The 18,087-nt window shown below is 36.3% G+C and overlaps 1 protein-coding gene across 1 annotated transcript in view; it reads left to right on the top strand.

Moving 5' to 3' along the window:
* Positions 1–18,087, top strand: part of KCNH8 (potassium voltage-gated channel subfamily H member 8) — a gene marked incomplete at both ends in the record, with an annotated part of 195,412 nt that overhangs the window by 143,211 nt on the left and 34,114 nt on the right. The window contains 4 exons of the mRNA XM_082315341.1: positions 5,677–5,874; positions 10,405–10,604; positions 12,561–12,810; positions 17,479–17,693. Of these exons, the coding sequence (XP_082171467.1) occupies positions 5,677–5,874; positions 10,405–10,604; positions 12,561–12,810; positions 17,479–17,693 (863 nt within the window). The remainder of the gene's footprint in view (positions 1–5,676; positions 5,875–10,404; positions 10,605–12,560; positions 12,811–17,478; positions 17,694–18,087) is intronic.

Genomic DNA, 18,087 nt, shown 5'->3' with positions numbered 1-18,087 from the left:
GATTAGGTCTTCTTATATATCTCTAAATTTTGAATGCATTGTATCAGCCAAAAACAACTAGAGAGTAACTATGCAAAATTCTTCAGAAGCAATCTTAAAAGAAAAGCTCATGTTTTAATGTCTAATGAATTATAATTAGGGTTTGATAAGGTAGAATATATTCATTATACTGTTATACAAAATGATGGTAACATCTTATCTCAAATACAATATTAGCTCTGGTCTCCCCTCCTCAAATGCTCTTTAACTATGACATATTCTGAAGAAGCGACATGCACAGGTGACGGAAGTGATTGGGACATGTACAATCTATCTCACACAGACTGTAATCCCAAGTGCTTTTACCTAAAAAGAAGGGAATTCACTTACTTGTTTTATCTTAGCAACTGTTCTGCCCTAAGGTTTATTTTTTGGAGGTTAGTATCTCAAGGAAACAGAGGAGAGAGAGAGAGAGCAACTAAAATCCAGGCTTCATTCAAATCAGTGGGATCTTTGCAACAGTTTTCCCCTATTTAAAACCTAAACATGAGAAAATTACTTGCAGATCAGAGTGTGCAGCTATGTAATGAAAGGGTGGTCTGATTTCCCATGTAAACCTACAGGTCTTGCCTGACTCTAGATCTGAAATGAGGAGCTATCAGCAGTGACCGGGTACTGCTGCAGTGGGAGCTAACGTAGCTCTTAGGGCACATGACAATTTTCCTTTAAAAATGCATTCCAGTGGTGAAGGATCTAAATTCTTTTGTATAGCTTTCATCTTTTCCTTAATGACCCTAAACTGTTCACTGCAACACACATTAGTAGGCATAAAACATACAGACTCCTGTGTTAAAAGTTATAAGTTATAATTCATTTATATCAGAAAGCTGTATGTTCTCCAGTTCAGGACATATTTTTATTATTATTTTTCATGTTTGATTACTTATTTATACTTTTTTGTCTTTGGTTCTCCAATATTTCTAGGTTTCATTTGGTTTTGGATGGTTTTGTATTGCCTGCTGTTTCATAAGGTACAGTTCTAGGTTTTGGAGAAGTATAAAGAAGACATGGCATCTAATAAAGCCATTGCCATCTTTTGTGTTTTCATTTAGACCTCCGGAGTTTTTCAGTTGAGCCTGAAAAAAACAACTCAGTCTGAAACAGCCTTTAAAGATAACCCACACTTGACAACGTCCTTTGATTTAGCCCAGCATTACTCATTATGTGGTCTCTTTCCCTGCTATCAGTGTAACATTGATTACTCTCCTCACAAGCGTGAAAGAGCCAAGTATGGTCTGGCCCTACATGAGGTTCAAATACTGTTTAAACAAAAAAAGGTGATCATGTGAAAGCAGATAGGCTTTTCTACCTCAGCGTTCCCCCTAGGAATACTTAAAGCCCCTGAATATGGTATGGAACCACAGCTTCGAGAGGGTGGGCCTTTGTCCCATCCTTTCCCTTCATCATCACTGGTCTATTGGGGAACACCTCGTGCTTTCAGGCATTCAGGGATGCTCTAAGAGCATTCCACTTTGCACTTACTGACAGAGCAGTACAGAATAAAACAGAGAGTTTTGGTCTACTTTTTAACTGGAAAAATGTATGTCAGTTTTATAGAATAAATGCTACAGGTAATTAATGCATTAGAAAATTCAACTATTTTCTAAGTTGTTGAAATGGAGTACCAGACAGGACTTTGTTATGTTAAGCGTCTGGCATATAAGGAAAATCTAAGTAGCAGTATAGAATGAATCTGCAAATTATAGGGAGTGACGTACCTGCTCAATGCAGTGCAAGCACTAAACTGAGGGAAGACTGAGTTTCTGGATGTCCAGCAAATGAGGTGTGGTTTACATCCGGTTATAAACTATGTCATCTACGGATGCTTAAATGCTTGTTTATGTTTCTGCTGATACTTGAGCACTTCTCAGATACAGGTAAATGAAATTCAATACAGATTCTTCCAACAATTTTCAAAGTAGCCTAATTGAGCTAGATATGCAATTCTTACTGACTTTTCCAATGGGACTTTGTTACTTAAGTACTCTTTCTCCCTTTGAAAAATCTTATGCTTATTTATGCTAATTGGTGCTTTAAAATGTTTTCAGAGTTACAGAGCTATATCTAGATAATGCTAATTCAAAACCAGGCAAGATTCATACTGCTAAATTCTAGGAAGTGCCCTCTGACTACAAGGTATATTTATTTTTCTCTTCTTCCCTGAAGGCAGAAATTAATTACTCAAGTTTGCCAGAGAATCTGCTGAGAGCTGTTGCCTACAGGAACCAAAAAATTAAAAGGCATCAGTCATTCATGCTATCTCACACTATTTCCATTGGCTAATGAAAGTATTTACAGCCAACAGTGTCTTGCCTCTACCCCCAAATGGAAAAAGATGTAGTGCTATCAACAAAAATCTGAGAAGTATACTTGATCTGAAAGACCTTGCAGCATTTTATATACTTTGGCTGAAACCTCATCCTATATAATTTCTTCAAAAGGTCCTGATTAGGATCATCTCTAATAGCCAAAATAGAAATAAGAAGCTGTAAACATGTCCTTATGTACAAGTCAGAGGAATATATTTATTGGGTTTTCACTTTCAGGTATACATCTTCTGTTCCAAATCTCATGGTCTATCTCTGAAGAAAGTTACGTAATAACTTTTCTTTGTATAGTGGGTATTTTTTTAGCAATTGCTAGCAATTGCTAATAATTGCTAACTGCTACTGTTGTAGCTCAGTGATAAGCCATTCATCTCTACTGATTAAGATCATCTGTCTGACCCTCAGTTATGCCACAGAACTGGGCACAGAGTTCTGAACTCGTCTCAGATGCTGGTGTCCTGGCCATAAGTGTTTGTTAGCAACTGTAAAATGCTAATATTGTATTTGGTACTTTGGTAGTATAATTATATTAGAAATATTATAAGGACTTCTACTGTTTAATACAATGTAGGCATTTATTTTTGTGTCTTACCGTTACTAGCAGTAATGCATCCTTTAGGAACAATGATGTTTCAGTAGGGTTGGGTGTTTTGCTTGATAACCTTGAACATAAAGTGAGCTGTAAAGGAGAAACCAGTTTACATATATCTATCAGTTTGGAATGGAAAAAGATGTAGAGTTATCAACAAAAATCTGAGAAGTATAGTTGATCTGGAAGACCTTGCAGCATTTTATATACTTTGGCTGAAACCTCATCCTATATAATTTCTTCAAAAGGTCCATTCCAATTACAAATATCTATCAAAGAATGGAGTCATCCACCTTTTTTGGATAGCATTGGAAATGTATTGGTCTGAAAGTGAGGCCTGTAATGTTTCCTATAAAGTTACAATAGGTAAACTCAATTTTTTTTTTTTGTTTGATAGCTGAAACTGAGGTGGAGAAACTTGCAATCAGATGCAGTATGACCACCAGGAACAACGAATGTGAAATTCATTCAGATAACAAAAGGCAGAAAAATGGGAATACAGGGGCCAAAAGTCAGTGGCTTTTAGAACACTCCCAGGAAAGATTTTCACCTAAGAGGTGTTATTTAAAGTATTCACACATCAGTTACAGTTACTTAAAATAACTAACTTATTTAATTTGTTTCAGTTTTGCAGTTCTTTATACCACTAGAATACTTTCAAAACCTGATGTTGAACTTTATGATTGCATTTCTTTACATTCGGTTTAGCTAGACTTTTTTTAACCCTATCTACTCTCTGCCAGGGATTTTCTTAGGTATTTATTCTTTATTCTTTAATGTGTGGGATCACATTCCCTAACATGAGCATAGGAATTTAATCCGCTGTACAAAAGGCTGTATTATTGTTGGGGAAAGGTAGTGTAATCTCAGGAAAACAGTAGTGCACAGAGAGAGGACTGGTATCGGTTCAGTTAGGCTTTTTTCTTTTCAGTTTTGTTTTTCTTTCATTTTAAATAATTGAGTGTCACAAATATAAAATAGCCTTATGTGATTAATACTTTCTATCAAGGCAAAATCAAGGAGATTTTCTTGTGCTTTCTTGTCTGTTGCCAAGGTAAACTAGCCCACTCAGTACTGCCATCTTATGACAATGCAGAGCACTTTCGTTTATGCTTTTGATTAAATTCACTGGCCTGCGTAGAGTGGGTCAGCAGGGTCATGGCTAGACTTTACACTGTCATTACCCAGCTCTTCTGGCTTAGCTTTCTCTGTAGGATAACATGCAAGAGAGTATGGAGCTGAGGATTGTAGCAGCTATGGCTCAACAGGTCTGCTGTAGGTGGTAAATTCTTACAGACTTTTTCCCCAACTTAATTGGAAGTGCTGGGACAGATACTTTAAATCTGCCCCCTACTTTTGCAGATATTCTGTACAATGGAATTTCTCCTAGTTCATACTAGGATGAGAGGAAATGGATAGGATGAGAGGAAATGGCCTCAAGCCGCACCAGAGGAAGTTTAGGTTGGATATTAGAAAAAACTTCTTCACCGAAAGGGTAGTCAGGCACTGGAACAGGCTGCCCAGGGAAGTGGTTGAGTCTCCATCCCTGGAAGTATTTAAAAGAAGTGTAGAGGTGGTGCTCAAGCACATGGTTTAGTGGTGGACTTGACAGTGATAGGTTAACAGTTGGACTCGATGATCTTAAGGGTCTTTTCCAACCTTAACGATTCTATGATTCTATGATTCTATACTTGGATTCATCCAAAATGAAGAAATGGATGTTGACTGAAGTGTAGAGAGAATAAGCTTCAGGAGGTGATTCAGTCTGTCAGGTCTCAGCTTACAATGGGCACACCCCCAACTAATTTTTCCAAAATAAAACTCTTCCAGTCAGGAATATTTTCTTTTGGCACTTCTCCCTGAATATCCAGGAAAGATTCCCACTCTCCCAAGCAAACTGCTTAACAGGCAAAACTGGGCACACACATTGATTTTTATCTTTTTTTTTTCCTATCTTGATTTTTCTGAAGCATTGTGTTTATCCAATTCATTCAGGTTGTTTATTTTCCTTTTCCAAAAGAGAAACTGAACACTTTTTCCTGCTTTGTTGCTTTGGAGTTTTTTTATTGGTTTGTTGTTGTTTTTTAAATATCTATGAGGCAGTAGCTAATTCTACTTTCTCTAGCACACATAGACTCATTTAGCAAAATGAAAGCAAAGATTAAATGAACAATTCAGAAAATACGGAAGCATCTTTTGAAAATTAATTCTGGCTTGTAGGTTATGTTTAGTTGTTTGAATCTTTTCTACTGTAAAAAGAAACATGTAAAAAGCTCTAAACATGTAATTATTGTTATAACAATTTAGTCTCAGAATCTCAAAATCTTTCCAAGCATTAATTAATGGAAAGAATCAAATCAATGTTGCATTCTTGCTGCAGTGTTATTAGGTGATGATTTTTTTTCTTTTCAGTGCCTTAATGGATTTTCTGAATTATCTAATTAGACCTGTAATATGCAATTCAAAAACACTTGATTTCCATACAGAAATACAGTTGTTATCATAAATAATCATGCATAAAAATAAATACTCCAGAGACACATGTATAAATTCCTACAGTTTAATGTTCTTTTTATTCTTGGAATTGTGTGAAGAATGCAGTGTCTTCTACACAGGTTGTGGGGTTTTGGGGTTTTTTTTAGAATTATTTTGTTATACAGAATGTGTAGTTTTCATGGTGTAGGTATTCCTTAATAGTTGGTTTTATGCTTTGTTTTTCAGGTTGGCTTCATGAGCTAGGAAAACGTATTGAGTCTCCTTACTATGAGAATAATACACTAGGAGGCCCATCAATCAGAAGTGCCTATATAGCTGCCCTGTATTTCACTCTCAGCAGCCTCACCAGTGTTGGGTTTGGAAATGTTTCAGCCAATACTGATGCTGAAAAGATCTTCTCCATTTGCACGATGCTGATTGGGGGTAGGTACAAATGTGAATTATCATGTAAACGTTTTGGGGGGTAGGGACAAGTAAAATAAGAGCTGAAATTTTGCTAAGTTTCTTTTAAAAAAAAAAACACAACAGAAACTTTAATTTAAAATGGCAAAAGAAGGAAATAACTTTGTTGGTTTTACACTAGATAAACTCTTTTAAGCAGACATATTTCTAACCTTTTGATCACTTATAACAACAAGAGAGTTGCCACCCAGTAAAATGCAAACTCACTTTTTTGTCAGTAAGTGTGGCCCAGCCATGTGCCAGGGGAGCGTTTTGGTTATGTGCTGGGCACTTTTCCAGTCACCCGAGTAATAGGTGCACGTTCAGCTCCAGTTCAGTCCCCACAGCATCCCTGGGTATGATGGTGAGGAGAGGTGGGCAGCCCACCGGTGGGTGTATCTGGCTGTGACCTGGTGCGTATCCACATCTGAAGGACCAGCCCAGAGAGAGGGCAACAGAGACAGAACAGAGCCAGGAGAACTGTTTGGTGAGCTGTAGGTGACTCTATCATAAACAAAAAGCGGTTTAATTATCACTAAGTAAATTTCACATCACTGCTTCAGATTAGAATCAAAATGCAATGTTTTTGTCATATTTGGAGCTATTAGTAGTATTTTGATTTATGTTAATTACCTAGTTGTACTGTTGGAGAAAGCCATGTGTTCATTTATGGTCACCTTCTTTCTGCTCAGGCACCTGGGTACAACCAGTGAGCTGGTGGCACCTGCAGAGCTTGGTAAGCCAAGGCCACTGGAGAAAGTACCTGCAGCTCTCTCTTTACCATCATCTTCCTTCCCAAAAATTTAGCTGTGCTATTTCATAGAGTGTGCATCATACAACACAAAGATGTCACAGTGGGTGTGAAGGGTAAAAGCAAATTACCTCCAGAGTACTGCCCCCCTCATTTTTTTTCTGCTTGCCTAATTGTTCTGGAAATACTAGTAGGTATTTCTCCAGGGCTAGTCAGTAAGGCACTGGTTGTCAGCTTTGCAGCATAAATTTTCCTGGGCAAAAATAAATTGGCAACTTGACACTTGAAAACCAGGGAACACAATGAATGACCCATAAACTATATATTTGCAGCATCAAGTGGTGTAAAAAGTGCTCAATGAATTATTGTCATTTTTCCCAATCCTGAAAATGAGTGGCAATAATATAATGAATCATCCAAGAATGATATCATTTTGATTTTGACAATGTCACAAAAACACAAGCAGCTCATTAATTGCTTCTGCTGGTAGCATAAAATTATAGTTTTAAAATACAATGTGGTCTTTGTGTTTTGGGGCTTTCACTGCATAAAATCTGTTGGAATGAAAGAAGGAGTTTTCATTTCTATCAAGAAATCAGGTGATATCCTGTGTAAGGCAATGACGAATATTTAATTCACTTTGATATGGCAGAGCTTTCACAAACTTTAATAGAGTATAAAAGTATCCTATACTTTTATTTAGCCTAGTTATAGCAATTTCTTTTTCATTTCTTATATTATTGAGCAGTAGAACTAATATGCTTGTGCACTGAATAAATTGTGAAGAACCAGTCAACTGAATGTAGTAAGAGGGAACTGAAAACTGAAAGGCAAAGTTACTCATAGGCAAGCAGGTAGAAGAATGACTTTACATCTGGGAGGGTCCAGTGAACAAGATATATGCAGGTAAGAAAGCAGAGCAGGCTGATTTGCAAGTATTTTCTTGAGGAATTGTGTTTTAGACATTATTTAAGAAAATCAGCAGAGCAAGGAAACATGAAGAAGGTGTTACCATCATACAATGCAGATTGGTGAGCATGCCTCAGAAAACTCTATTAGGAATAAAGTACTAGTTTGTATACTTTAGGGCATGATACGTTTTCATTTCTTAAAATATATTTTGACATACAGCTTTGGCTGATATTTAATTTTAAAATTCCCTAGTGGAAAGTGATGCTTGAGAAAAATTTATGTAAGTTTTTTATAGTTTTTAGACCAAGCCATTAGTTTATGAAATTTCAAGTGTAATGGATAGCATGATTTAGTTTATCAGTAGTTCATCTGTACCTCTTTAATGTGTTACTACAAGTTGAAAGAATGAAGTGGATTTATTGCAACCTTAAAGAAAGTTGAAGCCAGAAAAAAACCCCAAGTGTTAATTTAGCAGATAAATATTTTATAATATTCTTGTTTGATTTTTACCTGCCACTTGGTATTAATTTTTGTTTTGCATGATTTTGAAATTACAATTTAAGACAAGTAGTATTGTGAAGATAAAACATCTTATTCTATACAGTATTTCTTCTTAAAGTTGGAAAGAAAAGTTAATTATTAAAATTTAATCAGAATTCCTAGGATACACAGCATCTGTAAAATATTAATCAGATCTGTCCTCCTACAGATGACCATACCATGTGCTGTCTTGTATTCTTCATGTTCTTTGGGCAAAAAAACCACAGTATTGTATTTATGAGACTGGAGACCCATTCTAGTAGCTACAGTCCTTTCTGGGATCAGGGGTGTTCCTCTGTTCCCTAAGCAACAAAAATGTAATTTACAATATCCACTAAAATCAAGGCCACTTTATGAAATATGGTTCCTAGAAGTTTTTAACTTGTCCTACTTGGTTTTAGAGAACAGATTAATAGTTTTCTTACAGAAAGGAGGGTGGATCTGCGATTATTTGATAAAGAAATCTAATGGCTATCACAGCCAGGAATAGCTTGTCATCATCAGTAGCAGTTGTCTTCCAATGTACATATGCAAAGACAGATTCTCCCATAATAATAAAATTATTGATGATATCTGTGCCTATAATAACATCATGGAGATCTCTACACTGTCCAGCTCCTAACCTTGGAACCTGTGGGGAGACTTATATCACATGTGATTTTTACATATGCATGCATACACCACCTAATGCTTTATCCCTACCCCCTCCCCCCCCCCCTTTAAACTGATTACCACATCCTTGAAGAGGCTACACCATCTCTTTAGCCTGTTTAGCTATGTCTGGCTGACTTGTTTCAGCCCTAGCTGCCATATTTCTATTATAATATCCTGTATCTAGCATTACACCAGCGCCTCACACTTTGTTGCCCAAGCTTCTGACATTAGTGACTTAGCAATTTGCTGCACTGTGAGGAACAACACCTGGTTGATCCAGCTGATTATTCTTAGAAATAAATTTCTAATTATGCTTACTTTTCTTTCTAATATTCATATCTGATCCTTTTCTTTCTGCCCTGCTTTTCATTTATCTTCTTTTGCTAATGGACTTGTATTGACTTAATTGTGTCATTGGATCACCTCTACAAGAATGCATACTGTACTGTGAAACTACATCACACTGCAGTCCTTTATCTCTTTTTTCTGCACTCCCTTCACAATAAAGACATAGATATTGTTACTAGCTCCTTTGTGTTTTGCTTAGCCTGTAAAAACTTTCAACATTCCGATCTAAAGAATTTTCTGCCTGTTTCTACGACGTAAAAGTGTTAGCCACCAAAATGCATCCTTTCCTCCTCCTGTTCCCCCTTGTCTCTCCTCACTCACACTGGACTTCTGTAAATTGCCATACAAGGTCAACATCTTGGTTTTCTTGTTTATAAACCAATTGCTTTGCCACTCTGAGGAGTCTGTTTTCTCTCAAGTGCTATAAAGATAGATGTCCCTTAAGAGTAATAATCAAGCTCTTTAATAGTTTTTTCAATAAACGATTTGTAAATGTGTATATTATATACCTCAGATCAATATCGCATGACAGACAATCTAGCAGTGATTTTTCCCACTGATAATCAGCAAGCACATTTCTACACAGACAAACCCAAGCAACCTGTATCTGTAATCATTTCTTCAATTTTGCTTCTGGTCTTTTTATTCCCAAGCCAGTCTCTAATTGCAAACAAACTCAGAACTTTCTGATAAACCATTTCACACTATGTTTGACCTTCTCAAGCAACATAAGAAATCAGATTGTCAGTTTGAATGTATCTTTTTTTTTTTAACCTGAATTTCTGCTTTACAATATTTTTTTGTCTTTTTTTAACATTTTATTCCCAAGAATATGATACCTGTTTAAATGTTGTTTGCAATCTCATTCCACTACACGTGGTGCCCATTAGTAGATGGTTTTATTTATATGAGGTCTCTGAAATCTATTACATTCTGTAAACTGATCATTTGAGACTAGTTTTCATGCTGATTAATAGTTTCTCATTATTTCCTGAGCACGCCTGCCCACATGTGTTCATGTGTTTCCTTTTTTCTTAGACTATAAACTTAATTTGGCTTGGGTATTCTTTTGCTTGGTACCCTGACTAGATAGCATCAGATGTGGTTCTACCCTGTCCCATGACTGTGACTGCTAATGACACAAAAAATGGAAATTAAGAATCATATGAATACTACTGTATTCAAAAGCTTTCTTATATCTATCAAGTAGGAAACTGGTTTTCTGTGAAGATTCTGTTTATTTTCTGTGTTACATTTTAATGGTCAACAAGTCACTACACATTGCACATAATTTCTGTCTTCCCTAGCTCTGATGCATGCCTTGGTGTTTGGTAATGTGACTGCCATAATTCAGAGGATGTACTCCAGATGGTCCCTTTATCACACAAGAACCAAGGATCTGAAGGACTTTATACGGGTCCATCACCTGCCACAGCAGCTAAAGCAAAGGATGCTTGAATATTTCCAAACCACGTGGTCTGTCAATAATGGAATTGATTCCAATGAGGTAACCAAATGAGGGAGGTTGTGTGTTTGATGGTTTTGACTATGGACTTAGAGTCAGGGAAGGGGGCAATTTTCCATTTGTGATGCTGTGTTTTGTATGAAATTACATTTTAAAAAGAACATACCTAAAAATAAATCTGGGTTATCCCAGGAGGCGGGTATGCTACTGAAAAATCTGGTTTAGAACATCACATCATATATTAAAAATTCAAGGTCCTCCATAATTCTGAAACGCTGAAGAGGCATTCATCAGAAACCTTTTGGATGATGCCAGCAGAAACACCACAATGAGCAGTTTTGCATTGCACCAAACAAAAAATCTACTGGGTTTTTTAGCTGTTTTTTAAAGGAGGGACTTCTTTACTGCCCCTTCTTCACTCCTTCGTTTTCTTTTATTCTTTGCAATAATGTAAACAAGTGGTTTGGCCTGAATTTTTGTGTTATTCATTTCCCTATATTTTTAAATATTGCAGAATGTAACATGAAGTGAAATCAAAAGACAAATTTCTGGTCATGTCTTTGCTTGCTTGTTTTAAATGACTTCTCCAGGTTGTGTATTATTGTACTCCAGGAGGAATAATGACTTCTCTTTGCTGTTTGAATGAACCATTCCCTTCAGAGTTCTTGTCATTATAAAACTCAGTGGCCTCTAAAGATAAAGCAGAAATAAGCAGAAAGATTTGGGGTTGAGAACATTATTTTCCTGATAAATTCTTCTTGTGGTGTGCACAGCACACCTAGCAACAGAAGGAGCCTAGTAAGATTTACAAAGGTACAAAACCCACTTAGATGTCAAAGCTTTCCTAGATTTGGTTAAGGATCACCTTCAGCTTCTGTATCTTTAGTTGCACTGAAAGTGAGTGATTGCTGTATTACAACAGCCTCTGGAGAGACCATCAATATTTCATGATTTGCCTCCCATCCACAAACTGCCTTGTCTAAGCCCACTTCGTCAAGTGGTGACTAATTGCATTGCTCAGATGCCAGATCCCCTCAAACTACAGAGAAAACTATGCTTGCAGCTTGCATAGTCCAGAGCTCTGCCCGTAGGCTGGCAGTATACTTTGCATCAATGGGACAGACACCTGAAACCACTTAAATATTTTTTAAAAGCTCCACCTGAAATTTTTGATTATTTGAGCAGTTGTATGGCATTCTCAGAAGACTGTCTCTCAGCAGAAAGATGTTTCTCAATTTTGCCATCCTGCAGCAGATCTTCTGTAAAACATATATAGATATCATTAAGTGTTGGCCAGGCTACATTGGGAATTTGCCTAAAATTAAGATCAAGGAAAAATAGAAAGACCTGATAGTCTTTGTATTTCCATAGATTCTTCCACTGAACATGAACCTTGTCTCCATTCATTTCCCAACTCTTCTTCCGTGTCCAATTGCATCACTAAAAAAAAAAAAAAAAGAACAAAAAACCCACAAAAAAAACCCTTAGAGGTTTACTACATAGAGGTTTTTTGAGTTATTCCTCTTCCAGTGGTTTTACCATAGAAGAAGCAATATAGCCTATTGATGAATTTTATACAAACATTTTAAAGAAAATCTAAACCAAGTCCTTTTTTTCCTCTGTTTTCAGTGTATATGCCTGGTGGTATATACCTGAACAGCCAGCGCATTCTAACAGCTGAGAAGAACTTGGAGAAGGTTAAATTGTGCGTTAGGGGGAATTCCTACACACAGTGTTGCTGATGTTTTTTCCTTGTTTTTGTATAAAGGCATATTTTTATTCATGTTTTTCCTGGAGTTTATCAATGTTTATCAGTGTAAAGATTCATTAAGACATAGCACACATCTTATTAAGGGGACAAGAAAAATCAAATGGAGATCTTTGCATCAGTACGACATATGCAGCACTACTAAATCAAACCACTTCTGCAAAAGAGGAAACAAATTATCTATCTTACACTTTTTCTCTTTTTCACCCCTTTTTCTCTTTTTTGGACAGCTTTTAAAAGACTTCCCGGATGAGCTGCGTTCAGACATCACCATGCACTTGAACAAGGAGATTTTGCAGCTCTCCCTTTTCGAGTGTGCCAGCCGCGGTTGCCTCAGGTCTCTGTCTCTGCATATCAAAACCTCCTTCTGTGCTCCTGGGGAATACCTCCTCCGGCAGGGAGATGCCCTGCAAGCGATCTACTTTGTGTGCTCAGGTTCCATGGAAGTTCTGAAGGACAGCACGGTGCTGGCAATTCTCGGTATGCTCATAATTGTAGCTTCAAAGAGAAAGAATGGTCCTCCAATGTAGGAGGACCTTCACTACTAACTAACTAATGTCTTAGTGTGTAGTCTGATGAGAAAGAATTTGTTCAGTTTTAATCTGCTCTTCATACCTATGGACATTCCAAATTTTTTTTTAGTTTAAACTTACTTATTTTTTACCCTAAGGAGCTTTTAATTGCTAGAGTGTTGGCTGTGCAATATTTCACTTGTATCCTGATTTTCTTATACTTACTCTCTCTCCTTTGCATGTACGGAGGTCCTTGCTAGCTTTTGATACAATTTGCTGCTTTCAACTAAATTCGATTATAGTATTGACAACTCAAAGGACATTGGTTGTTAGTTCCTAAATCTTCCATGAAAATTAGTGGCCAGGCAGTTCTCCCACTAATGCTCCCAAATGAAAGCAAGCAATGTGAGCCTACTCTTATTCTTTGATGAATGTATATGAACACTTCTTGCAGGACAGCTATGTGATGAAAAACAAGCATTGTTGGCTCTGCTCCCCTAAGAGTTACTTCTTCAAGCTAATTGATGCTGCCAGCAGTCATCTGAGTATATTAGAGCAGAGAAAGGCCAGAGGTTCTGTTCTAATGAATTTTGCTTAGTTTTTGTTTGCTAGATGACTGCTTTGACTTATCTAGGGTTAAGCATCTCTATCTGTAAATTTCAGTGATTGGCCTCAATCTAATGTCTACTAAAGAGATTCCCTTTATCTTCAGCTAAAGGATGATTAGATTTGTCTGAGTTAATGTTTATAAGGTGTTTTGAAAAGGTAAAATATAAAATTTTACTCTAAATAAAGAATTAATTTATTATTATTTTAATACCTCTTTAGATTTAAACATACTCTTCTTTCTAATAACTTTTAATATTTTTATAAAGCAGAGTTAAAAAGAACATTTCCTTTTTTGCTTTCCTTCCTGTTTCGTGGGATTGCACTAGACTGTTGATAATGCAAGCTTCTGGTCTTTTGTAATTGAATTTCCTTTATTTTACTAGCATGCATCTGATTGGTCTTTTTTTAGAATATAAATGTGATACACGTCCTATTCGTTTCATCTCTCTTTAATTCCATTAGATTGACAGTCCACATCACTCCATCACTCATTTGTAATTAGGAAGTTTTAGAATGCCTCAATTTTATTGGATCACATAGATCAAAGCTATAAAATATGGCTTAGAAAAAACATAAGCTTAAATATAGCAAAAGGTCAACAGCTGCCCCCATTGGAACTATGATTTCATCAATGATTCCATTTTCAGGCACTTCTGAAAATGTTAATGAAAGCATTATTTTGTAATGGTGACAATGAAAACAATAAGAAAGAGATTAGTGGATTTCTGAGGGAAGTTAATGAAATTGTAATGCAAAAACATAAACATAATACAATGAAATAATGTTTTGTTATAGTGAATGGGAGCTTCATCATTTAAACCTAATTAACACCAGCAGAAGGTGAATGCTTCAAACCTGTACGTCCTTATGATAAACTGTGTTACTGATGTGATGTAAATCCAAGAGAGCAGTTTTTTGCTTGACAATGCTGGGTTACTTACAATTCCCAGACCACTATTTTATAATCCTGTCATGATTCTAATTCTACTGGATTAGTTTTTGTTTAGTGAACCATTCTCATTAACAAGCAATACAGCAATAATACAATTAAATGCTCTCATTAAATACAGCTGTTTGGTTCCTCTTGAGACTATTACTTGATATCTAATAATGATGGTTAGAATATTTTTTATAGGAAAATATTTTTCATATAACAGTTATGTACTGTTTGAGCGTACATCTTAGATTTGTTAAAAAATATTAGCCATAAGTGATTTAAAAGATATCCATAAAGAGAAGAAATTTATAACTCTGACTGCATGTCAGATATATTAACATACAGATGTGTCTGCATAAACATTTATAAATAAGTTTGTTCTCCAATGAAAAAGAAAGAAAGAGTGAGCTACTAAGAATAACTTCCATGATTCTGTTTATGTAACAACTGTTGATATTCAAGGTACAATCATTTTACTGCTGCAGTAATTCTACATGAAACTTCAGCTTACTACCTACAGCCTTTGCTACATGATTTTCATTTTAAAAGAAACAGACGTTAACATTAACAGATCAATTGTAGCATCTTTCAGGCTGACGTTATTTCATCAAACACTGTAACTATAATCAAATACAACCCTAACATTTTTTCCAACTTATTTACACATTGTTGATACTAAAAGTTTGTAATTATGATGTTTAAAGGTCAGTTTTGGTATATTTGAAATATTTTTTCCCTTTTCCATATTTAGACAGCCAGCAATAGATTAATATTTCCAGCCCTCTGCTTAATATAATCAAAGAAATCTAAAGAATCGGGGTTTTATATATTTACAGGAAAAAGTAAAAGTGAATTATTGCTCAGCTTTACACTCTATTTGGTTATGTAAGCACTACATCATGTGATGAATAATGACAAATGTTATTGTCATCTATCAGATTTACCTTTCCCAGATTGACCTAAACTAGTACTAATTATACTAATTGCAATTTTTAAGAAACCCTAAGGTAGCATTAATGTATGTATATTCCTAGCATAAAAGACAATCCCTCCCTATGCTGGGTTTATGATAAGCACTTTTGAGACAGTTGTACAAGCTCATGTAAAGAGAGAAAATTACCAGTAGTATTTTAAAGTATAAAATTATCCTATTTAAACAACGTCAGGGATGGTTGGCTACTTAGTTTAACTTACTCTTCAAATACACTATTTCCTCTGTAATATCCAGTTGGAATCACATGCTGCGTGGGTTTTCAGATTTTACAGTCTTCACTTATTAATCACAGAATGATGTAAGATTGGAAGGGACCTCTGGAAGCCACCCAACCTAAACCTGCTTAAAGCAGGGCCAAATTAGCTCGGCCTGCTCAGGGTGATGTCCAGGCAAGTTTTGAACACCTCCAAGGATGTCAATTCCACAGCCTCTCTGGGCAACCTGTCTCACTGTTTGACCAGCCTCATGGTGACTTTCATTTCCTGATTTCTAATCACAATTTCTTTTGTTACAACTTGTGCCCAGTACACCTTGTTGCACTGTGCACCCTGAAGAGGAGTTTAGCTCTGTCTTCTCTACACTTTTCCATTAGGCTGTTGAAGACGGCAATAATGCCTTTTCTTCTTAAGGCACAACAATACCCAGTTGTTTCAGCCTCTCCTTGTACATTATGTTCTCCAGTCCCTCATCATCTTGGTGGCCTCTTCTGGACTCACTCTAGTATGTCAATATTCTGTCTTGTACTGGGAAGCCCAAAACTGGACACAGTACTCCAGATGTGGTCTGACAAGTGACATATAGAGGGGAAGAGTCACTTCCTGGGACTTGCTGGCTGCACTCTTGCTAATGCTGCCCAGGATAGAATCATAGAATCATAGAATGGCTTGGGCTGGAAGGGATCTTAAAGATCATCTATCTCCAACCTCCCCCTGCCATGGGCAGGGACACCACCCACTAGACCAGGTTGCTCAGGGCCCCGTCCAGCCTGGCCTTCTGCCAAGGCACCCTTGCTGCAAGGGCACATTGTCGGCTCACGTTCAACTTGTCCAAAGGATCTCCAGGCCCTTTCCTGCAGAGCTGCTTTACAGCTGGTCAGTCCCCAACCCATACTGCTGCAGGGAGGTTTTCCACCCTGGGTGTAGGACTTGGTATTTGTTTTTGTTGAACTTCATGAGGTTCCTCTCAGCCCTTTTCTCATTCATTGAGTTTCCCTGGAATAGCAGCTTTGCCCTTCAGCCTATCAACCACTCCCCCTAATTTGGTATTGCCCCTAAACTTGCCAAGAATGCACTTCATCACACTGTCCAAGTCTTTAACAAAGACAGTCTGCATTAACTTTTGAGGAAGACCTCTGGTTCAGTGATTGCTCTTTGGTCTTCATACCTCAGATTAGATGTTTATGGAACCTTTCCATTATAAATTTTTTGTGCTCTTCCATATATGGTCAGTTGTAGTTTTTAATACATCCATTATTCTAAGGCAGTCTTGACCATAAATGACAATATAATGTCCTAAGAATTCACTCTTTTTTCTTGACAAAAGTGCCATCAAGCTAAACACCTATTAATAGCCTATACAACTAAGATGATACATCATGAAGTGTAGCTATGCAGCCATAGCTATCATAGATTGCGAATGTTTAGCAATCCAAATTCTAAGTAAAAGGGTCATTTGAACTGGCAATCTATACTTAATCATGTCATTGTTAAAATGTTATCTTAACACCTCTCTGCTCTAACAAAAAAAAAAAAAAAAGCTAGAAACATAATGTTCACTTCTTGAAATACAAAAACACACCTGCTATTAATTACTAGCATAAATCCTAACTTTATACATATTTACTTGATTGCTCCCTTAAATCAGGTAGCTACATGTCTGGAAATTCATCTTTGTACCTCCAATTAATTGCATATAAGATTGCACCTGCAAAAAAAAGACAGCTTTTAGACAAAGATCCTCTCGAATATTATTAATTAAACAATGCGGTAATAACAATGGGATGTAAGATTTAGCAATTATGTTAAACAGATTTACGATTCAAAAATCAAGTAAAGAATTCATGCTTTGAAGATTATGAATTTCATATTTTCTTTCAGGTAAAGGAGATTTAATTGGAGCAAACCTATCCATTAAGGATCAAGTTATTAAAACAAATGCAGATGTTAAAGCTCTAACATACTGTGACCTCCAATGCATTATCCTCAAAGGTCTCTTTGAAGTGCTCGACCTTTACCCAGAGTATGCTCACAAGTTTGTTGAAGACATACAGCATGATCTCACATACAATCTAAGAGAAGGCCATGAAAGTGATGTAAGTATCTTTAAAGGTCTCTGCAGCTATTGTTATCATCAAGATGTTTCTCATACTTTAGCAAGTTCCCATAATTTTGTCACAAAAAAGAAATAATACACAGATTACATTAAAAGGACCACTCGTTCCATTTGCTTGATAATTCAGTCATTACCTACATAAATCGTTTATCAATTGATCAGATCATAAACAGCAAACGTTCTCTGCTTCAAATTTTTCCATAGAAAACCATCTATGAGAACATTCTTCTTTAATATTTTGTCATTTTTTTTACTTATGTTTAAAAATAATTCATATTTATGTAAAGCATGTGTCCAAATAAAGGTATTTAACTACACCTTTCTAGATGCTCATGTGCCAGCTAATGAACATTAATTTCATAGATCACTGATTA

This window comes from Platalea leucorodia (genome assembly GCF_965183815.1).
Source record: "Platalea leucorodia genome assembly, chromosome: 1".
NCBI classification, from domain to species: Eukaryota; Metazoa; Chordata; class Aves; order Pelecaniformes; family Threskiornithidae; genus Platalea; species Platalea leucorodia.
The sequence above is the reverse complement of the archived record's forward strand: the minus strand, read 5'-3'. Positions and strand labels throughout refer to the sequence as shown.